The sequence below is a fragment of the Neoarius graeffei genome, chromosome 2 (assembly GCF_027579695.1).
Source record: "Neoarius graeffei isolate fNeoGra1 chromosome 2, fNeoGra1.pri, whole genome shotgun sequence".
Classification (NCBI taxonomy): domain Eukaryota; kingdom Metazoa; phylum Chordata; class Actinopteri; order Siluriformes; family Ariidae; genus Neoarius; species Neoarius graeffei.
The window spans coordinates 54,648,991-54,673,172 of NC_083570.1; the positions used below are offsets into that span (position 1 = coordinate 54,648,991).

General features: G+C 41.2%; 2 protein-coding genes across 3 annotated transcripts in view; one reads left to right on the plus strand and one right to left on the minus strand.

The window, feature by feature from the left end:
* The window catches only part of LOC132881687 (von Willebrand factor A domain-containing protein 5A-like), an 86,203-nt gene that overhangs the window by 52,777 nt on the left and 9,244 nt on the right, over positions 1–24,182 (minus strand). For both annotated transcript variants that reach the window (XM_060914432.1, XM_060914431.1), the window contains exons 3-10: positions 7,793–7,995; positions 5,276–5,498; positions 4,911–5,077; positions 3,487–3,601; positions 2,069–2,244; positions 1,886–1,974; positions 1,580–1,724; positions 1,118–1,197 (exon numbers count right to left, since the gene is read on the minus strand). In XM_060914432.1, the coding sequence (XP_060770415.1) occupies positions 1,118–1,197; positions 1,580–1,724; positions 1,886–1,974; positions 2,069–2,244; positions 3,487–3,601; positions 4,911–5,077; positions 5,276–5,498; positions 7,793–7,995 (1,198 nt within the window). The remainder of the gene's footprint in view (positions 1–1,117; positions 1,198–1,579; positions 1,725–1,885; positions 1,975–2,068; positions 2,245–3,486; positions 3,602–4,910; positions 5,078–5,275; positions 5,499–7,792; positions 7,996–24,182) is intronic.
* LOC132873085 (uncharacterized) lies at positions 15,725–17,431 on the plus strand. Its single transcript, XM_060908319.1, has 2 exons — positions 15,725–15,875; positions 16,426–17,431. The coding sequence occupies exons 1-2, from the start codon at positions 15,729–15,731 to the stop codon at positions 17,404–17,406; spliced, it is 1,128 nt and encodes a 375-aa protein (XP_060764302.1). The 5' UTR covers positions 15,725–15,728; the 3' UTR covers positions 17,407–17,431.

The following is a 24,182-nucleotide window of genomic DNA, read 5'->3' on the forward strand; positions in this document are numbered from 1 at the left end:
AACTGCTTTGAAATTGGGGTTGTACACCCATCAGCAAACATCCAAACTACCTTTCTAATATTGTGTAGGTCCCCCTTGTACCATCAAAACACCCAAGGTTTCGCAGCAGAACATTGCCCAGAGCATCACACTGCCTCCGCTGGCTTGCCTTTTTCCCCCATAGTACATCCTTTTGCCATCTCTTCCCCAGGTAGGCAACACACATGTTCCCAGCCATCCACACGATATAAAAGAAAATCTAATTCATCAGACCAGCCACCTTCTTCCATTGCTCCATGATCCAGTTCTGATGCTCATGCATTTGTTGTAGGTGCTTTCGGCAGTAGATCAAGGTCAGTGGGCACGCTGAACAATCTGCAACTATGCAGCCCAAAACACAACGCTGTGTGTTCTGACCCCTTTTTATCATAAGCAGCATTAACTTTTTCAGCAATTTCTGCTACGGTACTTCTTCTGTGGGATCAAACAGACGGGCTAGCCTTCACTCCTGACATGCATCACTGAGCCTTGGGTGCCCATGACCCCATCGCTAGTTCACCAGTTGCCCTTCCTTGGACCACTTTTTGTAGGTACTAACCACTGCACACCAGGAACACCCCACACGATCTGCCGTTTTAGATATGCTCTGACCGAGGCAGTCAGGCTCTTGCCAAAGTTGCGCAGTTGTCCATTTCTCCTGCTTCCAACACATCAACTTCGAAAGCTGCCTGTTCACTTGCTGCCTAATATACCCCACCCCTTGATAGGTGCCACTGCAATGAGAAAATTAATATTCACTTCACCCATCAGTAGTTTTAATGTTATGGCTGATTGGTGCATACCTTTGATTGGTCTGGCATTACTTTATGGCATAATACAAAATGAATGAACACCTTCTGACTAATTGGAATGGATTAAACTCAGTGTCATGATATGCTACATTTTCCTCTTTTACATCTGGTCAACTTTAGGGAATTGCTGTTTAAACCAGGTTGCTCTTTTGTGTAATTCTAAAAATGTAATGCCAATTCTCCCAAAATAATAAAATATTTGTACCTCTCAGTTAGCTATTGTGTATACTCAGTTTTACAGAAAACTGTATACAGCACAAATGTTTTAAGCTTTAAAGAGCACATGCCTGTGGAAATTAGCATTGCTCCTGACACAGTGAAGCACATCCTTGGTGTTTTCTACTTCACCATCTGTGAATATGAACACCTGAAAAGAGAGCACAAATTGAACATCCAGGGGGAAAAAATGACTAAAGCTGAGCAACAGTCTTTTGCAAAAAATCCTGATCCTTACATTATTAGCAACATTTGTTTGTCCCACTCTGGAGGAACCCCATAATAGTACTTCTAACATTTAATTAAGAACACGTAATTATTCAATGAACCCTTAAATAACCCTCAAAAAGCTTAAGAATGTAGAAAGAGTGCCCTTAAAATAATTAAGCATGGGACTTTGGAGAGAGTATGGTATAGTAGTGATCTACTGGCCTTAACTAGAGGTATAAATCTAAACAGGGAATTCTAAACATAAAAATGACACTGATTGCCATTCATAAATCACTGCAGCTTTGCATAAAGAATCATGTTACCTGTCTTGGGTGGTTGGGGATGCACGGCTGTTTGTAAATGTGTTCCAGAGGTTGCAGAATCTCTGTGCCCCCCATGTCTGCTTCCATTTCCTTTACCTTCTTCACAGCCTGCTCCATAGTGTCCTGACTGTACTGGACACTTTTACTAAAGACAAAGAAACACACAGCAAATACAGCAAAGCTGTGACTCATCACATCTAACCAGCTCTGTTTTGTTTCATCTCATTTCATCCATGCTTGTGACTCATTAATGAGCTGGGTGACAGAAATACTACATATTCACTGGCTCAGGTGAGGGTTACTTACGGAAAGAAGGACTCATAGTGAGAGCCAAAGCCATAGATGTTGAAGTAACAATCCACGGGGAGACTCTTCAGCAGCAGGAGCAGAGTGTCCTAAACACATTATTCACATAGTATTTTTTTTTTCATTCAACTTAAATTCATATGAAAAAAAAGTGTTACAATTCAGTTAAGTGTTGAGTCTTACCCTGGCACACACAATGCGTTCTTGTGCACCTGGTCCATGATGCATGTCGCAGCTCATACTGCCAGATCTGTCCATAACAAATACAAACTCTCCACACGATAACATAGAGGACATCACTGACTCAGGAAACTCTGGATAAAAACTGACCATGACCACAGGGTCTCCCATGAGAGTTCCTAAAAGAAAGAGAAATGAACCGAAGTGTAATGAAAAGAAGACAAAAAAAATGGTATTTCCAATTTCTTAAATGTGCACAATTCAAATGAGATTACAAATGTTATAAACTTTTGTTCTTGTTTTAAAGCTAGACAGCCTTTCAATTTCATAAACTCGGTGAAATTTAGTTGCCGCTGAAATTTGGTCACTGTGATGTATGTTTATTTCTGTAATATCTCACAAAAAAACAGGCCATTCTGTGACTGGGAAGTTATTTAATTTGAGGGGATTCTCAAGCATATAATGTGCATGAGATCATTCACTTCGTTCAGTCAAGCAGACAGAGGAAGTCCATGTGTGCATGTGCAGGTTTATCTTCTTCTTTTGGGTTTTATGGCAGCTGACATCCACAGTATTGCATTACTGCCATCTACAGGTTTACCTTGACCGTGCACTGACAGTTACATCATTCTGTTGCTAAACGAACAGCTGATCACACTGAGGTGCTCGCTGACCACTGATATTTATTAGTTTGGTCCTGCGTTTCCTTTCCTTCACAACATAACGTCTTCTCGCTTTCCGTTACTGTCGTCAGTCTTTCACGTTTCATTCGCTCACTCACGCTGTCCATTTTTCTCTCCTGTTTCAAATTTGTATCCCACAGTGCCTGCACAAACAGGGAAAGCCCACCACGTGATGCATGACGTAGTATTTTGAATTGGGTCATGCTGAAGCAGGAAAAAATAGCAGACAATTTAGGGCCACTTGGCCCTAAATCCATTAATTGTTCTATATTTAAAAAAAAAAAAACTTAATAAAACTGGAAGTCTGTGATTTGAATTCAGTAACTTTCAGTCTACTAAACAAAAATAATTGGGTGTTAGGGAAAATTCTTTTTATGACCTAAACTTGAAAAATCTGAAACACAGTCTACCTTTAATAGAAAATTTCAAAATATGCTCCAGAATTAGTTTGTTTGGTAGGAAGCCATAGCCTAATGGTTAGAGAAGCAGCTTTAGGACCAAAAGGCTACCAGTTTGATTCCCTGGACCAGTAGGAATGGCTGAAGTGCCCTTGAGCAAGGCACCTAACCCCCAACTGCTCCCCAGGCTGCTCTGGGTATGCTATACATTGCTCTGGATAAGAGCATCTGTTATATGCCATTAATGTAATGTTTGTTTAAATAAGTGTTTTATTTGACAAAAGGATGTGTGACATTCTGAAAAACATGTTTTTGTTTCTTTAAACAGTTTAAATTGTACCTGGTTTTGCCGCAGGCGCTTCAGCCTCCACTATAGCAGTGAGCTGATGGGGATTCTGATAATATAGATACAGCTCAACATCTCGGTCAAACATATGACCTGCACAAAGGCTTACCTAAATGCACGTACACACAGGTCTGATTTAAAACAAGCAAAACAAACTATATACAAGTATGATGTACATAATGCTTAAACAAGCATTTGTTTTGAAAAATAATTTCTACCTCAAACAAGGAGATTTCTGTTTGTAACCACCCATTATATGGGATTGGTTAAGTTTATGGAGTAATAAATACTATAAAGCTACTCAGTAGGTAGGGTTATCATGTCTTAATGTGAACTAGAGGGAAGATAAAAATACCAAAATTGTTTGGGTGGTACCAATATATGCATAAAACCTTGGGTGGTGCCAATATATGCAAAATAATCCATATTGGCCCCTGGATTAATTCTTGAATATTCAATTATTATTGTGAAGGTTTCAACCATCTTCAAAATTCTGCAGGGGCTGAGGCTTCAATAGGCAACCCTAAGAAGAGCTGCTTCATGATTAGAACAACAACAAAGAAAATAAAGAGATCTAATAAAATTGAAATATTTAGTAAACTTTAACTATCAGAACTAAAGAGACCAAATCTTTTAAATGAGGAACTTGAGTTAAAACTTGAGTCAATGTAAATTATTCTTAATATGATTTATGTATTTATACTACTATTAAACACTTAAAGCAAAAATGTTCCTGAAACTTTTATTCAATTGTAATTTTTAATATAAATAAAAGCTAACAAACTACACCTTTTAGTTGTCTATTAACTTTGTACTTCATTAATGACAAAGATCTCAAACTATGTGATTTTTACTGACAACAAAATATATGAATCAACAGACTTCACTTTTATGAAGTGTAAATCTAACTTGCATGTGTAGTACTGATACAAATACTAGTAAACAGTGGTCGGTTTCATAGCACAAAGAGGATTCTTGCAGACTAAAAAGATCACTTTTCTTAGTGAATAAAAACCAACAAAGCATGTCACATAAAAACACAAGGAAAAAGTTTCATTTTTTGGAATGAATGGAAAAAAGAAAAAAAAAACCCCACTAGTAGCCGGCGATGGAGCATTTATAGGTCGCAAAATCACTGGCTGCCTGCAGTTATTGACAGGGCTGTACTCATGGAAAATAAATGTGATGGATGCCTGTATTTGTTTGCCTAATACACCCAATGCTAAATCACTGAATAAAGTAAAAAAAAAAAAAAAAAAACTGTATCAGCATTCTTTTTCAGTTAATCATTACACCTCTAAACTTTGCTGCACCATATGGACACTTTACATGCTATTTAATCTCTCTCTCTCTCTCTCTCTCTCACACACACACACACACACACACACACACACACACACACACACACACACACACACCTTTGCCTTTGTGTGGTCTGTGTTGAGGAACATCAGAGGCTCGAGAGCACATTTGGACTCCACTTTGGTGATGGGGTTTGGAGAGCTTATGTGTGCAGTAAAAGAGAGAGAGTAGGGAATGCCAGTGGAACTTGATGTTATCTCTGATACTATACCACCACCTGTACCTGAAAATAAAGCAGAAAACAAATTATAGGATTTATTTACCTGATGGATTATGCATTTACCTGGGTGCATGATTGATCAGCAGGATTCCTCACATTGTGATGTGACAGAGTCTTCAATAATGCGTCTTTAGTATGGGACAGTAAAGCATGTGCTGGTGGATGTTTTTGTGTGTGTGCGCGCGCGTGAGCGTTTAATACCAGCTGGTGTATAGCGGGGGTTGAGCACTGCTGGCAGGCAGAATTGCAGTGAATGGTCAGCCTGCACACTCAGCTCGGTGATGAAAGTGAAGGTGATGGCGGCACTCTGTCCCGGGGGTAGAGAGCCCACACTCAGCTTGAACACGTCCACAGACTCCTCACTCTCCTCCAGCAGAAAAGCCTGTTCACCTGAACTCAGGGCATCGTCATACTGCTCTCGCGCCTGACACAAAATACGTGTGTTCAGGTCACATTCTCTTGCTATGTGATGAAGAGGCTAAAGGAGGCTTACAAGCATGCTGCCTACTTAATGAAACTCAGAAGACAGTTAATGACTTGTGTAGCCAACAGTTTATGGTGGCACTGACATTCCTGTTAAATTGTCTAAAGGATACTGCAGGTAAGGTCATTATTTTATCACTTTCAGGAAAGCTTAGCATCAGTTATTATAACTGCTCCATTAGGGTTGGGCGGTATTACGGTAAGAAGGTATCCCGAGGTATCCAAAAGTACCAACGGTATCGGTCTCATTACCGTCATTTAAAAAAAATATATAATATCTAAATAAATATGGAGTACATGAGGTCATAATATAAAATAATAAATTGAAGATCATCCCGAATAACTGTGTGATCGTATTTTCACTAATTCTATCAATTTCCTAAAGAAGTTCTCATCGCGTGCAGGGTTGTTTATGTCGTTACCATGGCAACCCTGCGTGACATTTGGAGTCTGACAGAAAGCTTCGCAAGAGACTGAGACCGGGGGTGTCATGGCTCAGATGGCTAAGGCACCGTACCATAAATCCGAGGACCCGGGTTCGATTCCGACCCGAGGTTATTTCCTGATCCCGTCTCTCTCTCCCTCGCTCATTTCCTGTCTCTCTATACTGTCTTATCTAAAAAAAAAAAAAAAAAAAAAAAAAAGAGACTGAGACCGCGGTTGAAAGGTGGCAAGTCAAGATAACGAGTTAGTGGCAAAAAAAAAAAAATACAACATCGGCAGTGTGGCAGTATTTTGGTTTCAAACCAAACGAAAAATCTAATAATATGTCCCCTAAGGCACACCATAGCCTGGGGTACTCCACTTCCACGAGATCTCTCCAATGAGTTGTGTTTTGAGTAGGTTACATGAGTAACAACAAGGTAAAATAATATAACGTATGACATTTGGGATGTGGGTAATAAACGTTTGAAATGTCATCTACTGAAGAAGCGGAAGAAAACATCGTAGCGTAAACTGTTAGGTTTCTGGTGGGAATTAGCAATGCGCTTGCTGTCTTTGTTGGGTGTGTTAAACCGTATGGATTTAAGTGGAATAATTGTAAGGAGTTATGTGATCAAGACAACGTTTTAAGCAAGGTAAGGCCATTTGATTATTAATTTCCCCGCCATGGCATGACGTGGGCCCATATGATTTTGCCTTGTGCAGCTATCACGCATTTGAATTAGGTTCGCCTCATTTGCGCTGAAGAATATGGTTTATCGCGCAGTCTAAACGGACTTGGGTGTTGGTTGATTCTTTTTCTTTTTTTTATTTCCCATGCTTGAAAGGGTATGATCCTGCTCATCGTGTACTTTTTTTTTGATGGAGTAGGTGAAATAGTGCTGCAAATGGCGTTTCAACGCAGACATGTGTAAACGACAGTTGAATGCTATTTTCAAGATGAAGGAAGAGTTGCGTGATGCTTTGAAATATCTCTTAATCCATTCATCAATGCACAAAATTCGCTTTGCTGCTTAATCCATACCACAATGCACACAATTCGCTATGCTGCTTTTAAATAGTACATTTGAGGCATAGGCGCACGTTACACAGTAGGCCGAAACAAAATATTATTTTTTTCTCGGTAATACCGTATACCCCGGGAAAACACAGAGACAGTTTAAAGGTATCAAAATTTGGATACCGCCCAACCCTATGCTCCATATCAAGAAGAAGCTGCCTTTATTTGTCACATGCACACTCAAGCACAGTGAAATTCATCCTCTGCATTTAACCTAGCTGAAGCAGTGAACACACACACACACACACACACACACACACACACACACACACACACAGAGCAGTGGGCAGCCATACTACAGCGCCTGGGGAGCAGTTAGGGGTTAGGTACCCTGCTCAAGGGCACTTCAGCCCAAGCCCACCCCATGTGAACTTAACTGCATGTCTGAACTGTGGGGGAAACCAGAGCACCCGGAGGAAACTCACACAGACACGGGGAGAACATGCAAACTCCACACAGAAAAGCCCCCCCATCGGCCACTGGGCTTGAACCCAGAACCTTCTTGCTGTGAGGCAATAGTGCTAACCACTACACCACCATGCCGTCCACATAGTAACAGAATGATCTATATTTATCAGATACATGTCTAAATAACTTTAGCAAAGATACTCACTTTATGTTCAGAAACAAAGTGTGCAAATGTTCCACTTTGTTGTGAGAGGTGTACTGTGATTAAACACTGAACAGGTCAGGACTTTCAGCAGGTGTCAGATGTTGATCGTTTTACTCACCTCCTGTTTCTCCTGCACCTCAGCCACTATCTCCTGGTCTGCAATCTTGGCACTGAATTGACAGACAGCAGCTCCTGAAGGCATGGGGAAGACAAACACAGCCTCCAGGGGTTGCTCTTCCTCATTTACATACTGCAGGGTGGAGGTCACTGTCGCTACATGCCCCTGAACTTGCAGATCCACCTCAATGTGCTTCAGGGGAACTGAGCAAGAAACAAACAAAAGGTGGCAGGAGTTACAGGTTATATCACATTTGGAGTTTTTCCTGAAAGGGTTTCTATAGCAGGTGTGAGAATACCCAGTTTAAAAGTTTATAATGCTTGTCAACATGTCCACAATGTACCTGTGTCACATCATCAAGTGCTCTGTACAGATGACAGTTTTAAAATGATTGTACAGATGACAAAGTTTTAAATCATTTAAATGATTAACATGACATGAAAAAAAAAAAAAATCAGCCAACAATGCAGAAGAGGAATCACCTGGATCCAGTAAGTCAAAGTAAGTGATTTTTACCTCAGGTGATGAGACAGACGCATGTTTACGATACAGCTCATCAAGAACAACAACTTTATCACACGTACACTACCCCACCTCTCTGCATTTAACCCATCTGAAGCAGTGAACAAATGCATACACACGTGAGCAATGAGCACACACACATACCCAGAGCTGTAGCCATGCTACAGTGCCCATGGAGCAGTTGGGGGTTAGGTGCCTTGTTCAAGGGCACTTAAGCCCAAGGCCACCTCATATTATCCTAACCGCATGTCTTTGAACTGTGGAGGAAACTGGAGCACCCAGAAGAAACCCATGCAAACATGGGGAGAACATGCAAACTCCACACAGAAAGATCCCCCATTGGCTGCTGGGCTCAAACCTAGAACCTTCTTGCTGCGAGGCGACAGTGCTAACCACTAGTAGCTACACTACTGTGCCAGCATTTCCTACTGTAAAATGGTCATTTTATAAAACTGGTCATTAATGATGTTTTTCCAGAAGTAGATTATGTCATAAATGTGTTAAGTCTTTGAATGTTAAGCATCTACTTTTTTCCTTTTGGAGAACTTTATTATGCTATATTTTTACTTCTGGTTGAGATTTGTGCAAAAGAGTAATGTTGTAAAAGATAAATGCCTGTAGTTTTCAGAACAGTAAGCAGTAACTGAGAAAAAGTAACCAGGTTAAAGGTTTTCACAGATCACCACACAAATTTAAACTTATTTGGGTTTGTGCTTGTGTCCACGTTCATTTTCATTTAGTCAGATCTTTAAAATGTATTAACCACAATGGATTTTTTTGGCGACAGAGACCCCCAGAGCTTCCAACATCTATGCTTCAGCCTTTACTTAGCTTTAATAAAGTTTGACCACTATTTGTTGCTATGGCAAAATGATAAAAGTGGCCAGATGTAAATATAAATAAAATTGACAAAAAAAGGTCACTGAAGATGAAAGATACACCTCTGTTAGTGGCTACTTTTACCCTGCATCAACTATATGCTAGTAAACTTTGACCTTTTAATTCAGAAACCTCTACCTTGTAAACCAATAGAAAACAAGAAGGTGGACAATAGCCAAATGTTAAAAAAAAAGGTGGATGAAATTTAAGTTAATTATACATAAAGAACAGCAAAAATCTTTCATTATTGTAGTCCATTGTATACTTCATTTTCCTACTTTGACCAGTTCTTTGTTATTCCCCTTTCATGTCAGTAATAAAAGTGTAACATCTGTATACTGCTGTCCAACCATATAAAGTCAGACAACCAACAGTAAATATCTCTGTTTATTATTATGTGCAATATCTGACAGAATGGACCGCAGAGTGAGCGAAAGCTGATTTGGTAACAACTATCTAAAACTAGAGATACTGTGCCAAGGGCACAGTGGTATCTTATTTCCACACCTGAGGCCTTGGGACAAAGGTCAAGGTCACAGACTGAGAGAAATTAGGCCACTTGTCTGGAATCTGATGACAAAGGGAAAAGGATATAATACTTCCATGTTAATAATATTAACTAAATTCCTATCTTTCACCAATTTCTTGATGCAGGCCAGTGAAAAACATGCAGATCATTGATCTGACCTGTCAAGGTCACTCCAGGGCAAAACCAATGTTCCCAAATGAAAGCCCATATATGACTTCCAATTCATGATCAATAGTAACTATGGGCCTATCTTGCACCATTTTCATAATACAAGCCATTGAAAATATGCAGGTCATTGATTTGACCTGGGCGGCACGGTGGTGTAGTGGTTAGCGCTGTCGCCTCACAGCAAGAAGGTCCTGGGTTCGAGCCCCGGGGCCGGCGAGGGCCTTTCTGTGTGGAGTTTGCATGTTCTCCCCGTGTCCGCGTGGGTTTCCTCCGGGTGCTCCGGTTTCCCCCACAGTCCAAAGACATGCAGGTTAGGTTAACTGGTGACTCTAAATTGACCGTAGGTGTGAATGTGAGTGTGAATGGTTGTCTGTGTCTATGTGTCAGCCCTGTGATGACCTGGCGACTTGTCCAGGGTGTACCCCGCCTTTCGCCCGTAGTCAGCTGGGATAGGCTCCAGCTTGCCTGCGACCCTGTAGAAGGATAAAGCGGCTAGAGATAATGAGATGAGATGAGATTGATTTGACCTTTCAAGGCCACTCTAGATCAAAAAATTTTTGGTGCCAAAAGAAAGTCCATATAGGAGTTCCTATTCATGATTAATAGTAACCATGGACCTATCTAGCAGAGTATGAGATACAGGCCTTCGAAAATATGGGGGGGGGGGGGGGGGGGGGGTGTCACCAATCTGACCTTTCGAGGTCACTCCAGGTCAAATTTTTTGGTACCAAAAGAAAGTCCATATATGACTTTCTATTCATGGTTAATAGTAACTATGGCCTTATCTTGCTCTGTTTTTGAGATATAGGCCATTAAAAATATGTGACCTAATATTGACCTAGGTCAAAGGTCAATACTATAAATATTCATCAAAACATGTTTTTCTATGGCAAAGGAGCAAGGCTAGCTCAGGTTCAGGCAGGCATCTGTCATAACCAACAATGTCGTTTAAATCATCACTCCGTGGAAGATGAGCATCAGTGACGTCTCTTGAGTTTTTCCAGGTTATCAGCATGATCCTTCTTCCTTCCAGAAATTAGACTGGAGCGCCATACATGAGAGCTCTGTGAGAGCTGTGTCCAAGAATCTGGATTGATGCCAAAGTCCTTTAGATCTCTCTTGAGCACATCCTTAAATCTGAATCTTGGGTGACCAACAGGTCATGTGCCTTCCTATAGTGCACTGTGAAGTACCACATGAGGCAGCCGATCTTTAAGCATTCTGCTGACATGGCCAGCCCAACGCAGCAACATAAATTTCAGCTTAGATGACAATGGCTCAGACTTTGTGAGCCAAAACACTTTTGTTAGGTCATTCTATCCTCCCAGGAAACTCCAAAGATGGACCTCAGGGATCTTGCATGAAAAGGCACTTAGGCATGATTCTTGAGGGCGATATGTGGGCCAAGATTCAGCTCTGTAGAGTAGCACACTCAAAACACATGCCTCACAGACTCTGACTTTAGTGGTGATGGTAAGATGTTTGTTTTTCCAAACATGGTCAGTTAGATGGCCAAAAGGTTGTCACGGCATATCCCAACCTAGATAAGATCTCAGTCTCCAATGACACGCTTTTATCTATAGCTGAGCCAAGATATCTGAACTTGTCAACATTTTCCAGCATCGCGTCTTCAATCCGAAAGTGATACTCATCAGCAGACTGGGACAGAGTCACAGTTTTCTTAAGACTGATTGTCAGCCCAATGTTCTTGCAGGCCTTGGAGAAACAATTCAGGAGTTCTTGTAGATGGTCGGCAAATGATGCACACAGAGCCACATCGTCAGTATAGAGAAGCTCCCTTATGACCACCTCTTGAACTCTAGATCTCGTCTTATAGCAGGAGAGTGAGAAGAAGTTGCCATCATCTCGAATGAGAACAGAGACACCCATCGATTTGTCAATATTCTTGTAAACTTGCCTGAAAACAAATGAAAGTATATGCTGAATAGTGTGGGAGCAAGTACATGTCCTTGTTTAACTCCCCGGTTGATGGGGAATCTATCAGAGATATCACCCTCATATTGGACCTTTCCATGCATGCCTTCATGAAATGCCTTGATCAAAGCAAGAAGTGTTTCCAGACATCCAGCCTTTTTCAAGACTAAGACAAGGGTGTTTCTGTCAACAAGATCGAAGGTTTTGGTAAGGTCTACAAAGGCTATATGAAGAGGATGACATTGTTCTCATAATTTCTCTTGTAGTTGTCTCACACAGAAAATCATGTCAGCAGTAGATCTTCCTGAACGAAAGCCACACTGAGATTCTGGATAGATTCTCTCAGCCAGTAATTGCAGACGAGTCAGGAGCATACGAGCCATCAGTTTCCCAGTGACACTCTGGAGAGAGATGCCTCGATACTTGTTGCAGTCTCCCCTTCTGTTTGTAGAGTGTGGTTATTTTCGCATCCTTGAAGTCCTGTGGGACAGACTTTGTAGACCAGCAAAGCAGAAATCAGTCGATGAATGTGTTTAGCTAGTATCGAGATACCAGGTATTCCATCCTCACCAGCAGTTTTGTTGTTCTTCAGCTTAAGTATTGTTCTAGTGGTCTTGTCCAGAGAAGGTTCTTCATCCAGGTGTTGCATTATTGGTAAGTCACAGATATCTTCTATACTGGAAATGTCTACTTTGCTGTTCCCGCCATACAACTCCATGCTGTTCCCGCCATACAACTGCTTGATCCATCGAGCAAGCTTTTCAGATTTGTCAGTTATAGTTGTACAGTACCATCTTTCCTTTGTAGGACACAGAGTCTGAGAGGCAAGCCCGATAGTCATCTTTATTGCAGAATACATGCCTCGTAAGTCCCCTAAGTCACAAGCTGTTCCAATCTGTGAACAGAGTGAGTCCCAGTAATCTTTTGCACATTTCCTAGTTGTTCTTTGTGCATTTGACCTGCTCTGTCGGTGGTGTTCCTTTGTTTGTCTAGTTGGCCGAGACTTGTATTGGAGCAGAGCATTCCGTTTATCTGCTAAGGCAGGCTCGATTACTGGCAGTGATGCATTAAACCAGTCTGGGTTTTTCTTTTGCTTTATACCAAACACCTTTGTTCAACCATGAAAAATAGACAAAACTCTGACTTTTTGCTATAGAGTCACCTCATTGACAAGTTCAAGGTCACAGAACTCAGTGAAAATGGGTCAAATCACTTAACTGATGCAAACTATTTTGAAGCCCCCTAGATAGGTTCTCCGTACCCAATTTAGTGAAAATTCATGATAAAAAAAAATGAGGGAGGAGTCGCGATTTAACACAAGTGACCTTTGACCTAATTCTGGCAAAGGGTCAAAGTCAGCGGTCAAATGAGTGCAAAAAAGTATTAAGGTATAAGGGCCATGGAAGATGGCATGAAAGAATTTTGTCTAGCTTGTCCTGGTACTGTACCAGGTGGTCCCATTCATAGCCATTCCTGAAAAAATTTATGATGTCATAAATTGACATCATGTGACATCATGCATTATATGGAGATCACAGATGGTCACTATCTATATGCACACCAAGTTTCATCCAGATATCTTGAAAACTGAGCAAGAAATAAGCCTTGTCTAACTACTACTATGACGTGCACACTAAACCTAAGCAATTTCAAGATCTCATTTCCACCAAATAATAAGCTACAACCCCGATTCCAAAAAAGTTGGGACAAAGTACAAATGACAAAAGATGGCGGTGCCCTGTATGGCAACGGCTACTCCAGCTCCCGATAGCGATATGCGTTTTATGTTAAATGTGTTGTCTGTACCGTCACAGTCTTGTATGAGAATAGTCTACAACAGAAGCTTACTACTCGGACTACGAAACTCCAACTTTTCAAACAATCTTTCCGGAGTTATGATGGCTTTGGGACCCAAAGCACTCGGCGAGCTAGGCATTCTACACCGGCAAGACCCAGGGGCCTGCAAGGCAGCAGACTCTCCTCCTGCCACCGGCCGACACTGGAGGCGACGCAAGTGGTGGGAGAGACCTAACATGCGTCACAAGCGGTGTGCTAGACCCAGCAAGTGGGGCAGTCGAGTGGGTATCAGCGCCAGGCTAAAAGCTAAACCGTACAGACCCGCACTTCCTTCAATCCTGCTATCCAACGTTCGTTTGCTGGAAAACAAAATGGACTACCTCAGACTGGATTTAATTACACAAAGAAAGGTGAGAGACTGCAGCGCCATCATCCTCACTGAGACGTGGCTTAATCACACCATACCAGACAATGCCATTCAGGTGGATGGACTAACAACGTTCCGGGCGGACAGGAGCCACGCTCTCGGTGGTAAATCTCGGGGAGGTGGTGTGTGCATTTTCATTAATAACAACTGGTGTACTAACGTCAAAGTTATCTCAAGTCACTGTTCTGAGGACATAGAATTTCTAACAGTTAAATGTCATCCAGTTTACTTGCCAAGAGAATTCTCAGCCATCAACATTACAGCTGTGTACATTCCTCCCAGTGCGAATACAAAGGACGCGCTGTCTACATTGTATCAGTCTGTGAGCTCAATGCAGGACTCTAACCCAGACTCTGTCTATATAATCGCTGGCGATTTCAATCAGGCCAATTTGAAGACAGTACTCCCACATTATCACAAATATGTGGACTTTGCAACTAGGGGAGAGAACACTCTTGACCAGGTCTACACAAACATTAAACAGGCATTCAGAGCTGTTCCCCACCCCCACCTGGGAAACTCGGGCCATCTCTCTGTTATGCTAATTCCAGCTTACAGACCACTGCTAACCAGGAACAAGCCATCTGTGAAACAGATCAGAACATGGCCAGAGGGGGCTACCTAAGCTCTTCAAGACTGTTTTGATTGCACAGACTGGAATGTTTTTAGGGAGGCTGCCACTACCAACCAGCATGTCAACATAACGGAATGCACTGAGTCTGTGATGGGATACATATCCAAATGCATGGAAGATGTGACCGTCATCAAACACATCACCACAAGGGCCAACGAAAAACCCTGGTTCACCAGGGAGGTACGTGAGCTCCTGAGAGCACGGAATACTGCTTTCAAGTCCGGGGACAAAGTAGCTCTTAGAACTGCTAGGGCTAACTTGAACCGGGGCGTGAGAGCAGCCAAGCATGCCTATGGACAGAAAATCCAATCACACTTCACTGACACAAAAGACCCCAGACGCCTATGGCAAGGCATCCAGTCAGTAACCGATTACAGGCCAATACCCCCACCATGTGGGGACAGCACAGACTTCCTAAACTCACTTAAACACCTTCTTCAGCTGGTTTGAAGAAAACAACACCACCACACCAACAAAAACCCCTCACTGCTCGGACAATGTAACACTTCACCTGGACCCTGCTGATGTGCGGAGGACCCTTCAAAAGGTGAACCCCAGGAAAGCTGCTGGTCCTGACAATATACCTGGGCATGTGCTTACAGACTGTGCTGACTCACTTACAGATGTTCTCACAGATATCTTCAACACCTCTCTGAGCCAAGCCATCTTACCAGCATGCTTCAAAGCCACCAGGGTCAATGACATGACGTCTATATTTTCTGTCCAACTGCAATTTCTTCAGTTAAAAAGTGTTTAAATTTCATAATAATTTACCACATATGTAGTACATGTGACCTCCATGGAACAATCTTTTTTTCAGAAATAATTAGTTAGCATGCAATTTTTTTGTCCTCAAAGTGTTAAAGTCATGTGGTGCGACCGTCCAACCTTAACTGCTGATTTTTAAACTTTTTAAAAATTACTCTAAATCTAATTAAATTTATTGTCTTTCTTTTTTGGCATGTTTTCTGAAGTGTTTTGTAGTCCCACATGAAATTTCAGCTTTCTTGAATATATATTTCCCCCCATAATATACAAACAAATAATGTCCGAGCCTGTCTATTTTTCCAAATATCATGTGGTGCGACCATCAAGAAATGACCATTTTGGGACTTTTATTTTAAATCCAAGTGAAAGACATGAAGTTGCATCATTCATCAATAGGCAAAGGACACATGGAATCAACAGGCAGGTCTGTAACCCTCTTTCATACATTTCTAAAAGTAATGATTTTAAGTGCTGTGATGCTGTTGCCATATTTGGATGTCATGCGGTATGACCCCAAAAAGAAAACTATAATAAAGTTTTATTTACAAATGTATATTTTGATAATATAGTTCAAGGTGACCTTCTGTCAGAAACCAGCTAGTTTCGTTACAGTGCCTAATGCTAGGTCTGTAAATTTTCACTGAATCTAGAAAACATCATTTGGTGCGACCAATATCATGTGGTGCGACCACTGCAGGATACTTTCAATTACTTGTATACATTGAAGAGTTACATTTATTGTGCTTCAAAAGTTACTTTCATGATTAATACAAACAAAGGATTGATTGTAAAATATGTTTTTCCCATTTTTGAGTATTTTTTGTGTATTTCAGGAACAACGAGTTATAATTCATATTTCATAGTATAATTAGAAAAAACATAAAAAGTGAGATCTTGTCACTGCGATAATATTTCCTATTTTATATACATTTATATATTTTAACTGTTTTTAAATTTTTTTTTTTTCCAATCAGATGCCACTGTCCAGCAAAATAAAGACTGCCCGCCATAGGGAGCAGGTCAACTCTGACCCAGCAGTATTAGACCTCACCCCGCCATCTATGGAGAGCATTCCACCAGCTCTCCTTAATGTAGCTGTAGCTCCCAACCCATCCGGAAATGTGAATCTAGTGGACCCAATATTGAATGACGATTTTAGTCCACCAGTGGTGTCCACACCAGTGAGAGATGAGAGAAGGGATAAGTCAGGCCAGAAACTTTGCAAAAAATTGCGGCGGGAGAAGATAATGCTTAAAAAGCAAGTCTTGCATCTCAGGAAAAAGCTGATGGAAATGCAAAAAATGAAAAATAAAATAAAAAGTAGAAAGCGTGAGATGAGAATGATGGAAATGCAAAGGAAAGTGAGAAGTGGAAAGGTCAAACAAAAGGGTCAGAAGAGACTGTCAGCTGAGAGAAAGCAAGCTGTTATACAGTTTTTGTTGAGAGATGAAAACAGTTGCCTTCTACCTGGGAAAAAAGACACAATCACGAAAAATAAACAAAGAGTACAAAGAAGAGTCCTGACAAAGCCTCTCAAAGAGCTTCACACACAGTATCAAACAGAGGTAGAACAGCACCTGTCCATGTCTTACAGACAGTTTACCCAACACAGGCCCTTTTACATTACAGAGCCAAAGTTACGGGACCGAGATACATGTGCATGTTCAGAACATGAGAACATCCGACTGTTGGCGAACAAACTAGCGAAGACAGGGCTGCTGAAGACAACCAGTGCCTCGGAGTTAGTGGAAATGATTGTGTGTGACCCCAAAAACAAAGCATGTATGGATCGTGTGTGTCCCGAATGCTGCTTTGATGAAATCGTCTTCCCGGAGACAGACAACTGTGAGACTACATCCTGGGAACAATGGGAGCGGGTGACATCAACTAATGGAGACAAAAACTTTGCACATGTTGTAGACTTGTTGTGCACTGTTGTGAATGAGAAAAAGTGAAAACTGAAATGACAATGTTGTGAAAAGAAGTAGACATGAAATGGAAAAAAAGATTCAATTTTCATTTTCACTGAGTGTTAAAAGGCAATAAAATTTGATTTAAATCATACATGTTGCCTGCACTTTATCTGTTACTAATTTATTGCTATTTGTTTTGCCAATATGAGGATTTCCTGTCATTTGGTGCGAACATGCATCATATGGCACGACCAAAAATAGCAGTAATTTTCTCAAAATAAGAATATGACATTTCACTTCTATGGGTGGAATTTTAATAACTGACAAAGTTTACTTGGGTGGATGTTGTTCTTCAGGTATTTTTTCTTCATTTTGTACATTTTATAAGGAAAAGTCTTGTTTTAATTAGACGCAAGCAGGTGACTGCCATATTGGACATCAAAAGAAAATAACAATATGCATTAAAAGTCAAAATAAATGTCAATGGGTTGTTTCTATACACATCATACTACTCAGAACTTAGATTAATATCCAAACCATGTTTTGGAAAATAAAACAATTTTAAGGTTATTCTCGGTCGCACCACATGACATTTTTTAAGGTTGTAGCCAATTCGTGTACATAAAAAAACACTAAAAATGCCCAATATGAATATAAAAAATAGATTTATGCATACCTGACATTGTAAATATTTGAACATTCTCAATAGAAATTAATATTTTTTATATTTTAAAATTTGCAAGTTGAAAATCCTTATCCGTCATTGACCCACCACCATCATACCGCTACCCAAGAAATTCCGAGCCACAACACTGAACGACTACCGGCCCATAGCACTCACTCCCATCATAATGAAGTGCTTTGAAAGGCTGGTCAAGGCCCATATAACATCCAGCCTACCCACCACATTTGACCCATTCCATTGCATACCATCCCAAACGCTCCACTGATGACGCCATAGCAACAGCACTTCACATCAGCCTGGCTCATCTGGAAAACAAAAACAGTTATGTGCGGATGCTGTTCATCGACTTCAGCTCTGACTTCAACACAGTCATCCCACAACACCTGGTGAATAAACTCAGTGCTATAGGCATCAGCACCCCGCTATGCAACTGGCTACTGGACTTTCTCACCAACAGACCACAGACAGGAAGAGTTGGCAAAAACTCCTCAAAGACCACCATCATGAACACTGGGGTCCCCCAGGGATGTGTGCTGAGTCCTCTGCTGTTCACACTGATGACCCATGACTGTTGTGCCAGACACAACTCGAACCACATCATCAAGTTTGCAGATGACACAACAGTGGTGGGCCTCATCAGCAACAATGACGACTCAGCCTACAGAGAGGAGGTACACCAACTCATCAACTGGTGTGACATCAACAATCTACACCTGAATGTCAATAAAACAAAGGAAATAACTGTGGACTTCAGGAAAAATCACGTCACACACACCCCTCACCATCAATGGCAGTGCTGTGGAATCAGTGAAAAGCACCAAGTTTCTGGGGGTGCACATCACAGATGACCTGACATGGACAACTAACACCACCTCCCTTGTCAAGAAAGCACAGCAACGCCTCCACTTCCTACGCAGGATGAGGAGAGCCGACCTCCCCCCTTCTGCACTCACCACCTTCTACAGGGGTGCCATTGAGAGCATCCTCACCAGCAGTCTCTCAGTCTGGTACGGCAGCTGCTCTGTTGCTGACCAGAAGGCCCTACAGAGGGTGGTGAGGACAGCAGAGATGATCACCAGATCAGCCCAACCATCCATCCAGGACCTATACTCATCCCGCTGTCGCAAAAGAGCCATCAACATCATCAAAGACCCCACCCACCCTGCACACAAACTGTTTACCCTCCTGGCAAGCACTACAGCAGCATGCGTTGAAGAACTACCAGACTCAGCAACAGCTTTTTCCCCACAGGCCATCAGACTGCTCAACTCACTCATGAAAACTCCAAGAACATAATCCCCCCACACATAAAAGACCAGCAAACTGTCAAAACAGTATACTCAATGTCTATACAATGCTCTTTATATGCACATATGCCAATATTCTTTTTTGCACAAGAACATACAAGTTTACAATACTTATTTATCTCCATGCTGCTATTCTGCACTTTACCATATTGCACCTCGTATTATTGTACCCTTGTACTATTGCACCCCAGTAACATACCTCAAACTTGACTACATTTCTGGAACTACTATTCTGGACTACATTACCTCAAACTTGACTACATTTCTGGAACTACAATTCTGGACTACATTACCTAAAACTTGACTACATTTCTGGATCACGGTGAATATTCTGGGAACTGTATGCCCACTGTCTGTCTATATGTTGTGTTAATTTGCTTATCTGTTGATGTCTGTGTGCACTTTTATGTTTAGTTGTGTGTCAATTTTTTTTTAATACTGCACATTTGGAGTTTGGGGAAACGCAATTTCAATCCTCTGTGTAATTCTGTTACATGGTCTGATTGACAATAAAGTTCACTTTGACTTTGAAATTGTAAATAAAAACGGAATGCAATAATTTACAAATCTCAAAAACTGATATTGTATTCACAATAGAACATAGACAACATATCAAATGTCGAAAGTGAGACATTTTGAAATTTCATGACAGCAACACATCTCAAAAAAGTTGGGACAGGGGCAATAAGAGGCTGGAAAAGTTAAAGGTACAAAAAAGGAACAGCTGGAGGACCAAATTGCAACTCATTAGGTTAATTGGCAATAGGTCATTAATATGACTGGGCATAAAAAGAGCATCTTGGAGTGGCAGCGGCTCTCAGAAGTAAAGATGGGAAGAGGCTCACCAATCTCCCTAATTCTGCGCCGACAAATAGTGGCGCAATATCAGAAAGGAGTTTGACAGTGTAAAATTGCAAAGAGTTTGAACATATCATCATCATCTACAGTGCATAATATCAAAAGATTCAGAGAATCTGGAAGAATCTGTGCGTAAGGGTCAAGGCTGGAAAACCATACTGGGTGCCCGTGATCTTCGGGCCCTTAGACGGCACTGCATCACATACAGGCATGCTTCTGTATTGGAAATCACAAAATGGGCTCAGGAATATTTCCAGAGAACATTATCTGTGAACACAATTCACCGTGCCATCCGCCGTTGCCAGCTAAAACTCTATAGTTCAAAGAAGAAGCCATATCTAAACATGATCCAGAAGCGCAGACGTCTTCTCTGGGCCAAGGCTCATTTAAAATGTACTGTGGCAAAGTGGAAAACTGTTCTGTGGTCAGACGAATCAAAATTTGAAGTTCTTTATGGAAATCAGGAACGCCATGTCATTCAGACTAAAGAGGAGAAGGACGACCCACGTTATCATCAGCGCTCAGTTCAGAAGCCTGCATCTCTGATGGTATGGGGTTGCATTAGTGCATGTGGCATGAGGAGCTTACACATCTGGAAAGACACCATCAATGCTGAAAGGTACATCCAGGTTCTAGAGCAACATATGCTCCCATCCAGACAACATCTCTTTCAGGGAAGACCTTGCATTTTCCAACATGACAATGCCAAACCACATACTGCATCAATTACAGCATCGTGGCTGCATAGAAGAAGGGTCCGGGTACTGAACTGGCCAGCCTGCAGTCCAGATCTTTCACCCATAGAAAACATTTGGCGCATCATAAAACGGAAGATACGACAAAAAAAAGACCTAAGACAGTTGAGCAACTAGAATCCTACATTAGACAAGAATGGGTTAACATTCCTATCCCTAAACTTGAGCAACTTGTCTCCTCAGTCCCCAGACGTTTGCAGACTGTTGTAAAGAGAAAAGGGGATGTCTCATAGTGGTAAACATGGCCTTGTCCCAACTTTTTTGGGATGTGGTGTTGTCATGAAATTTAAAATCACCTAATTTTTCTCTTTAAATGATGCATCTCAGTTTAAACATTTGATATGTCATCTATGTTCTATTCTGAATAAAATATGGAATTTTGAAACTTCCACATCATTGCATTCCGTTTTTATTTACAATTTGTACTTTGTCACAACTTTTTTGGAATCGGGGTTGTAAATGTTTTTAAAACCAAATGGCATTTAAAGGTCTCATTGCATCGTTTTTTCATTAATTGTGCGGTGGTCTCTAGTATAAATGAATGCCCTGTGAGCCGGTTTTGGTGAAAAAAATGCTGTGGTTCTCCTGTTTGAGGCTGTTCTAGTTTGGTGGAGGAGTGGGTGGTGGGAGAACGACAGGATTTCAGCTCTTACTCATTAATATTCATGACATGTAAATGTGTTACCTCTGATTGGCTTACAGCAGGGATGGGCAACTTCCATGATAAAGAGGGCCAATTTTTTTTCACCACTCTCATCGGAGGGCCACATGATCACACAATTCAAATAATTGGATATGAAAGAAGCTACAATGTGATTCTCAATAAGAACACATTTTATATGTATTTATATCTGTATGTTTATTGCACCAACATACAACTATTTTCTGCATAGAAATGCATTTTAACATGTCCTTAATAAGCAACAAAGACAAAACGTTTGCTTAAAAAAAACAAAGTGCAAAAAGTCCAGTGCAGGGGCAGAAGAAGCATTTGTAATGGGGGGGGGGGGGGGGGGGGGGGGGGGGCACACTGGCAGGGGGTCCTCCCCCAGAAATTTTTTAATTAATTAGATGCCATTTCCTGCATTCTGGTGTATTTTTAACAGGTTGTTAAACACCTAATTTTGCCTACAAAAGTCACTTAATTCAATGACTATTTTAGAGACTCAACAGTAAGTCCTCATTCAACTAGTCCACATATTCATCAGCCTGTTTTTAAACCCACTGCTCTGCCTAAGATAATGAGATGAATGTGACACAATTTATCACCGACAATGACTTTATGGAGGCATTTTACTTTTTATTTTGTGTTTCCTTTTTTATTTAGTTTTAGATGTAACACAACATGCCACTGTGCCAAGCAATAGTGACACTCAATTGTATGTTTAAAAATAAGAATATTCATAATTTCACACAATGAACAGGCATGACATGGCATCATGCAAACTTCATAACACAAAATCACACTGTGCCAAGCAATGGTGACACATAAAAAATAACTTCACACAATGAACAGGTGCAATTTTGTTAACCACCAACAGTGACTTTAGTGGGTGCATTTTACTTTTTTCCGATTTAGTGATACTCATAACAAAAATGACATGGCATCATGCAGTCTTCATAACACAAAATTACACTGTGTCAAGCAACGACACATAAAAGAGAACTTCATACACTGGACAACAGCGGCTCTGGCAGCTCCAGTGTACTTCTCATATTTAACCTTATGCAAGGTGTTGTAACGGCGACTTAAGTTGTAATCTTTTAGGGCTGATAATGTCTCCAAGCAAACTAGACACATTGGTTTTCCTTTGAATTCGGTGAAGAGGTACTCTTCTTCCCATTTTGGCTGAAAAGTGCGATTTTCTCGGTCAAGTTTTCTCTTTTTGCCACTATTCGTGGTCATGGCTCTTGACTTTCTTCTTTGCTGATGGGGAAGGCGGCCCGGGCCCCGCTATTGTTTGCGTATGACGTGCCCTCTATCGGTCAACAGTATAATTACAAGGTTTATTTATTTATTTTTAACTATTATTATTAATCTATTTGCGGGCCGTAATGAGTGAGGACGAGGGCCGCGTGCGGCCCCCGGGCTGCCAGTTGCCCATCCCTGGCTTACAGCAATCAGTAAACGTGTTACCTCTGATTGGCTAACAGCACTGTGATGCTACCTCCAGTGGGTCAGAACAAGCGGATGTGGGTGTCTTTGTAAAAACTGTTTTGATTGGCTATTATGGTCTCGACATCAATGTTTTGATCAATAACAATGTAGATAACACGAATTTTACATCACATTCAATGAGATTTAAACGAGACTAAAGATGGCGATTTACAAATAATGTGTAAACATCGTTGGAGTTAATAAAGTTTGAACAGCATGAAGGTACATACCCCAACCCCCCGAAATTAATAAAAAAACCACTCTCAATGGATTTGGCATAATATAAAAAGGTCGTTTTTTACTCAGAAAAAGCGGAAATCCGCCGAAAAGCGGAAAACTCTCATCCCTGCCTAGCTTGTGACCATGTCATGCATGCTAACGTGGAGAATATGAACATGCTTTTTGCAACAAAAACCTTCGAACAAAAAGTTCATGTTTTACTTACAGCTTGTGAGCTGGTGGTTGATTGTCTTGACAGTACAGATCCAGGTATTAAAAACAACCTTGAAGCAAAACCACTACTGAAGGCACTGAAGTTTGAAAAGTCACTGTGGTTGAAATGATCAGAACACAGTATTAACATTGCATTACACTTCGCTGGTGGTGTTCCAAAGATAAATTCCAACCATTTCTTCTTCACCTCTTCTATCTTGGGCAAGAAATGCAACATTGATGTGTTACTGCCACAAATAACACAGGCACGAACTTCTTCAGACATGCTTTCAACTTGCTGTTAGGTCCTCTTCGTTAGCTACTGACGAGATGGGCTCTCAGACAATGTCTAAGAAAACGAGACAGATACGGTCTAATGTAAACTTGGCCGCCAAGTTTACATTAGACCGTATCTGTCTCGTTTTCTTCGCGGATGCACTGTCCGTTTACATTAAAACGCCTGGAAACGCCGGGAAACGGGAATCCGCCAGGGTCCACGTATTCAATCCAGATCGTGTCAGCTCCGGTGCTGTGTAAACATTGAGAATACGCGGATACGCTGTGCTGAGCTCTAGCTGGCGTCGTCATTGGACAACGTCACTGTGACATCCACCTTCCTGATT

Coding starts and splice junctions, on each gene's coding strand:
- LOC132873085 (XM_060908319.1), top strand. CDS start 15,729: ATGTCCGAGCCTGTCTATTTTTCCAAATATCATGTGGTGCGACCATCA. Junction 15,876..16,425: donor CACATGGAATCAACAGGCAG/GTCTGTAACCCT, acceptor TTTTCCAATCAG/ATGCCACTGTCCAGCAAAAT.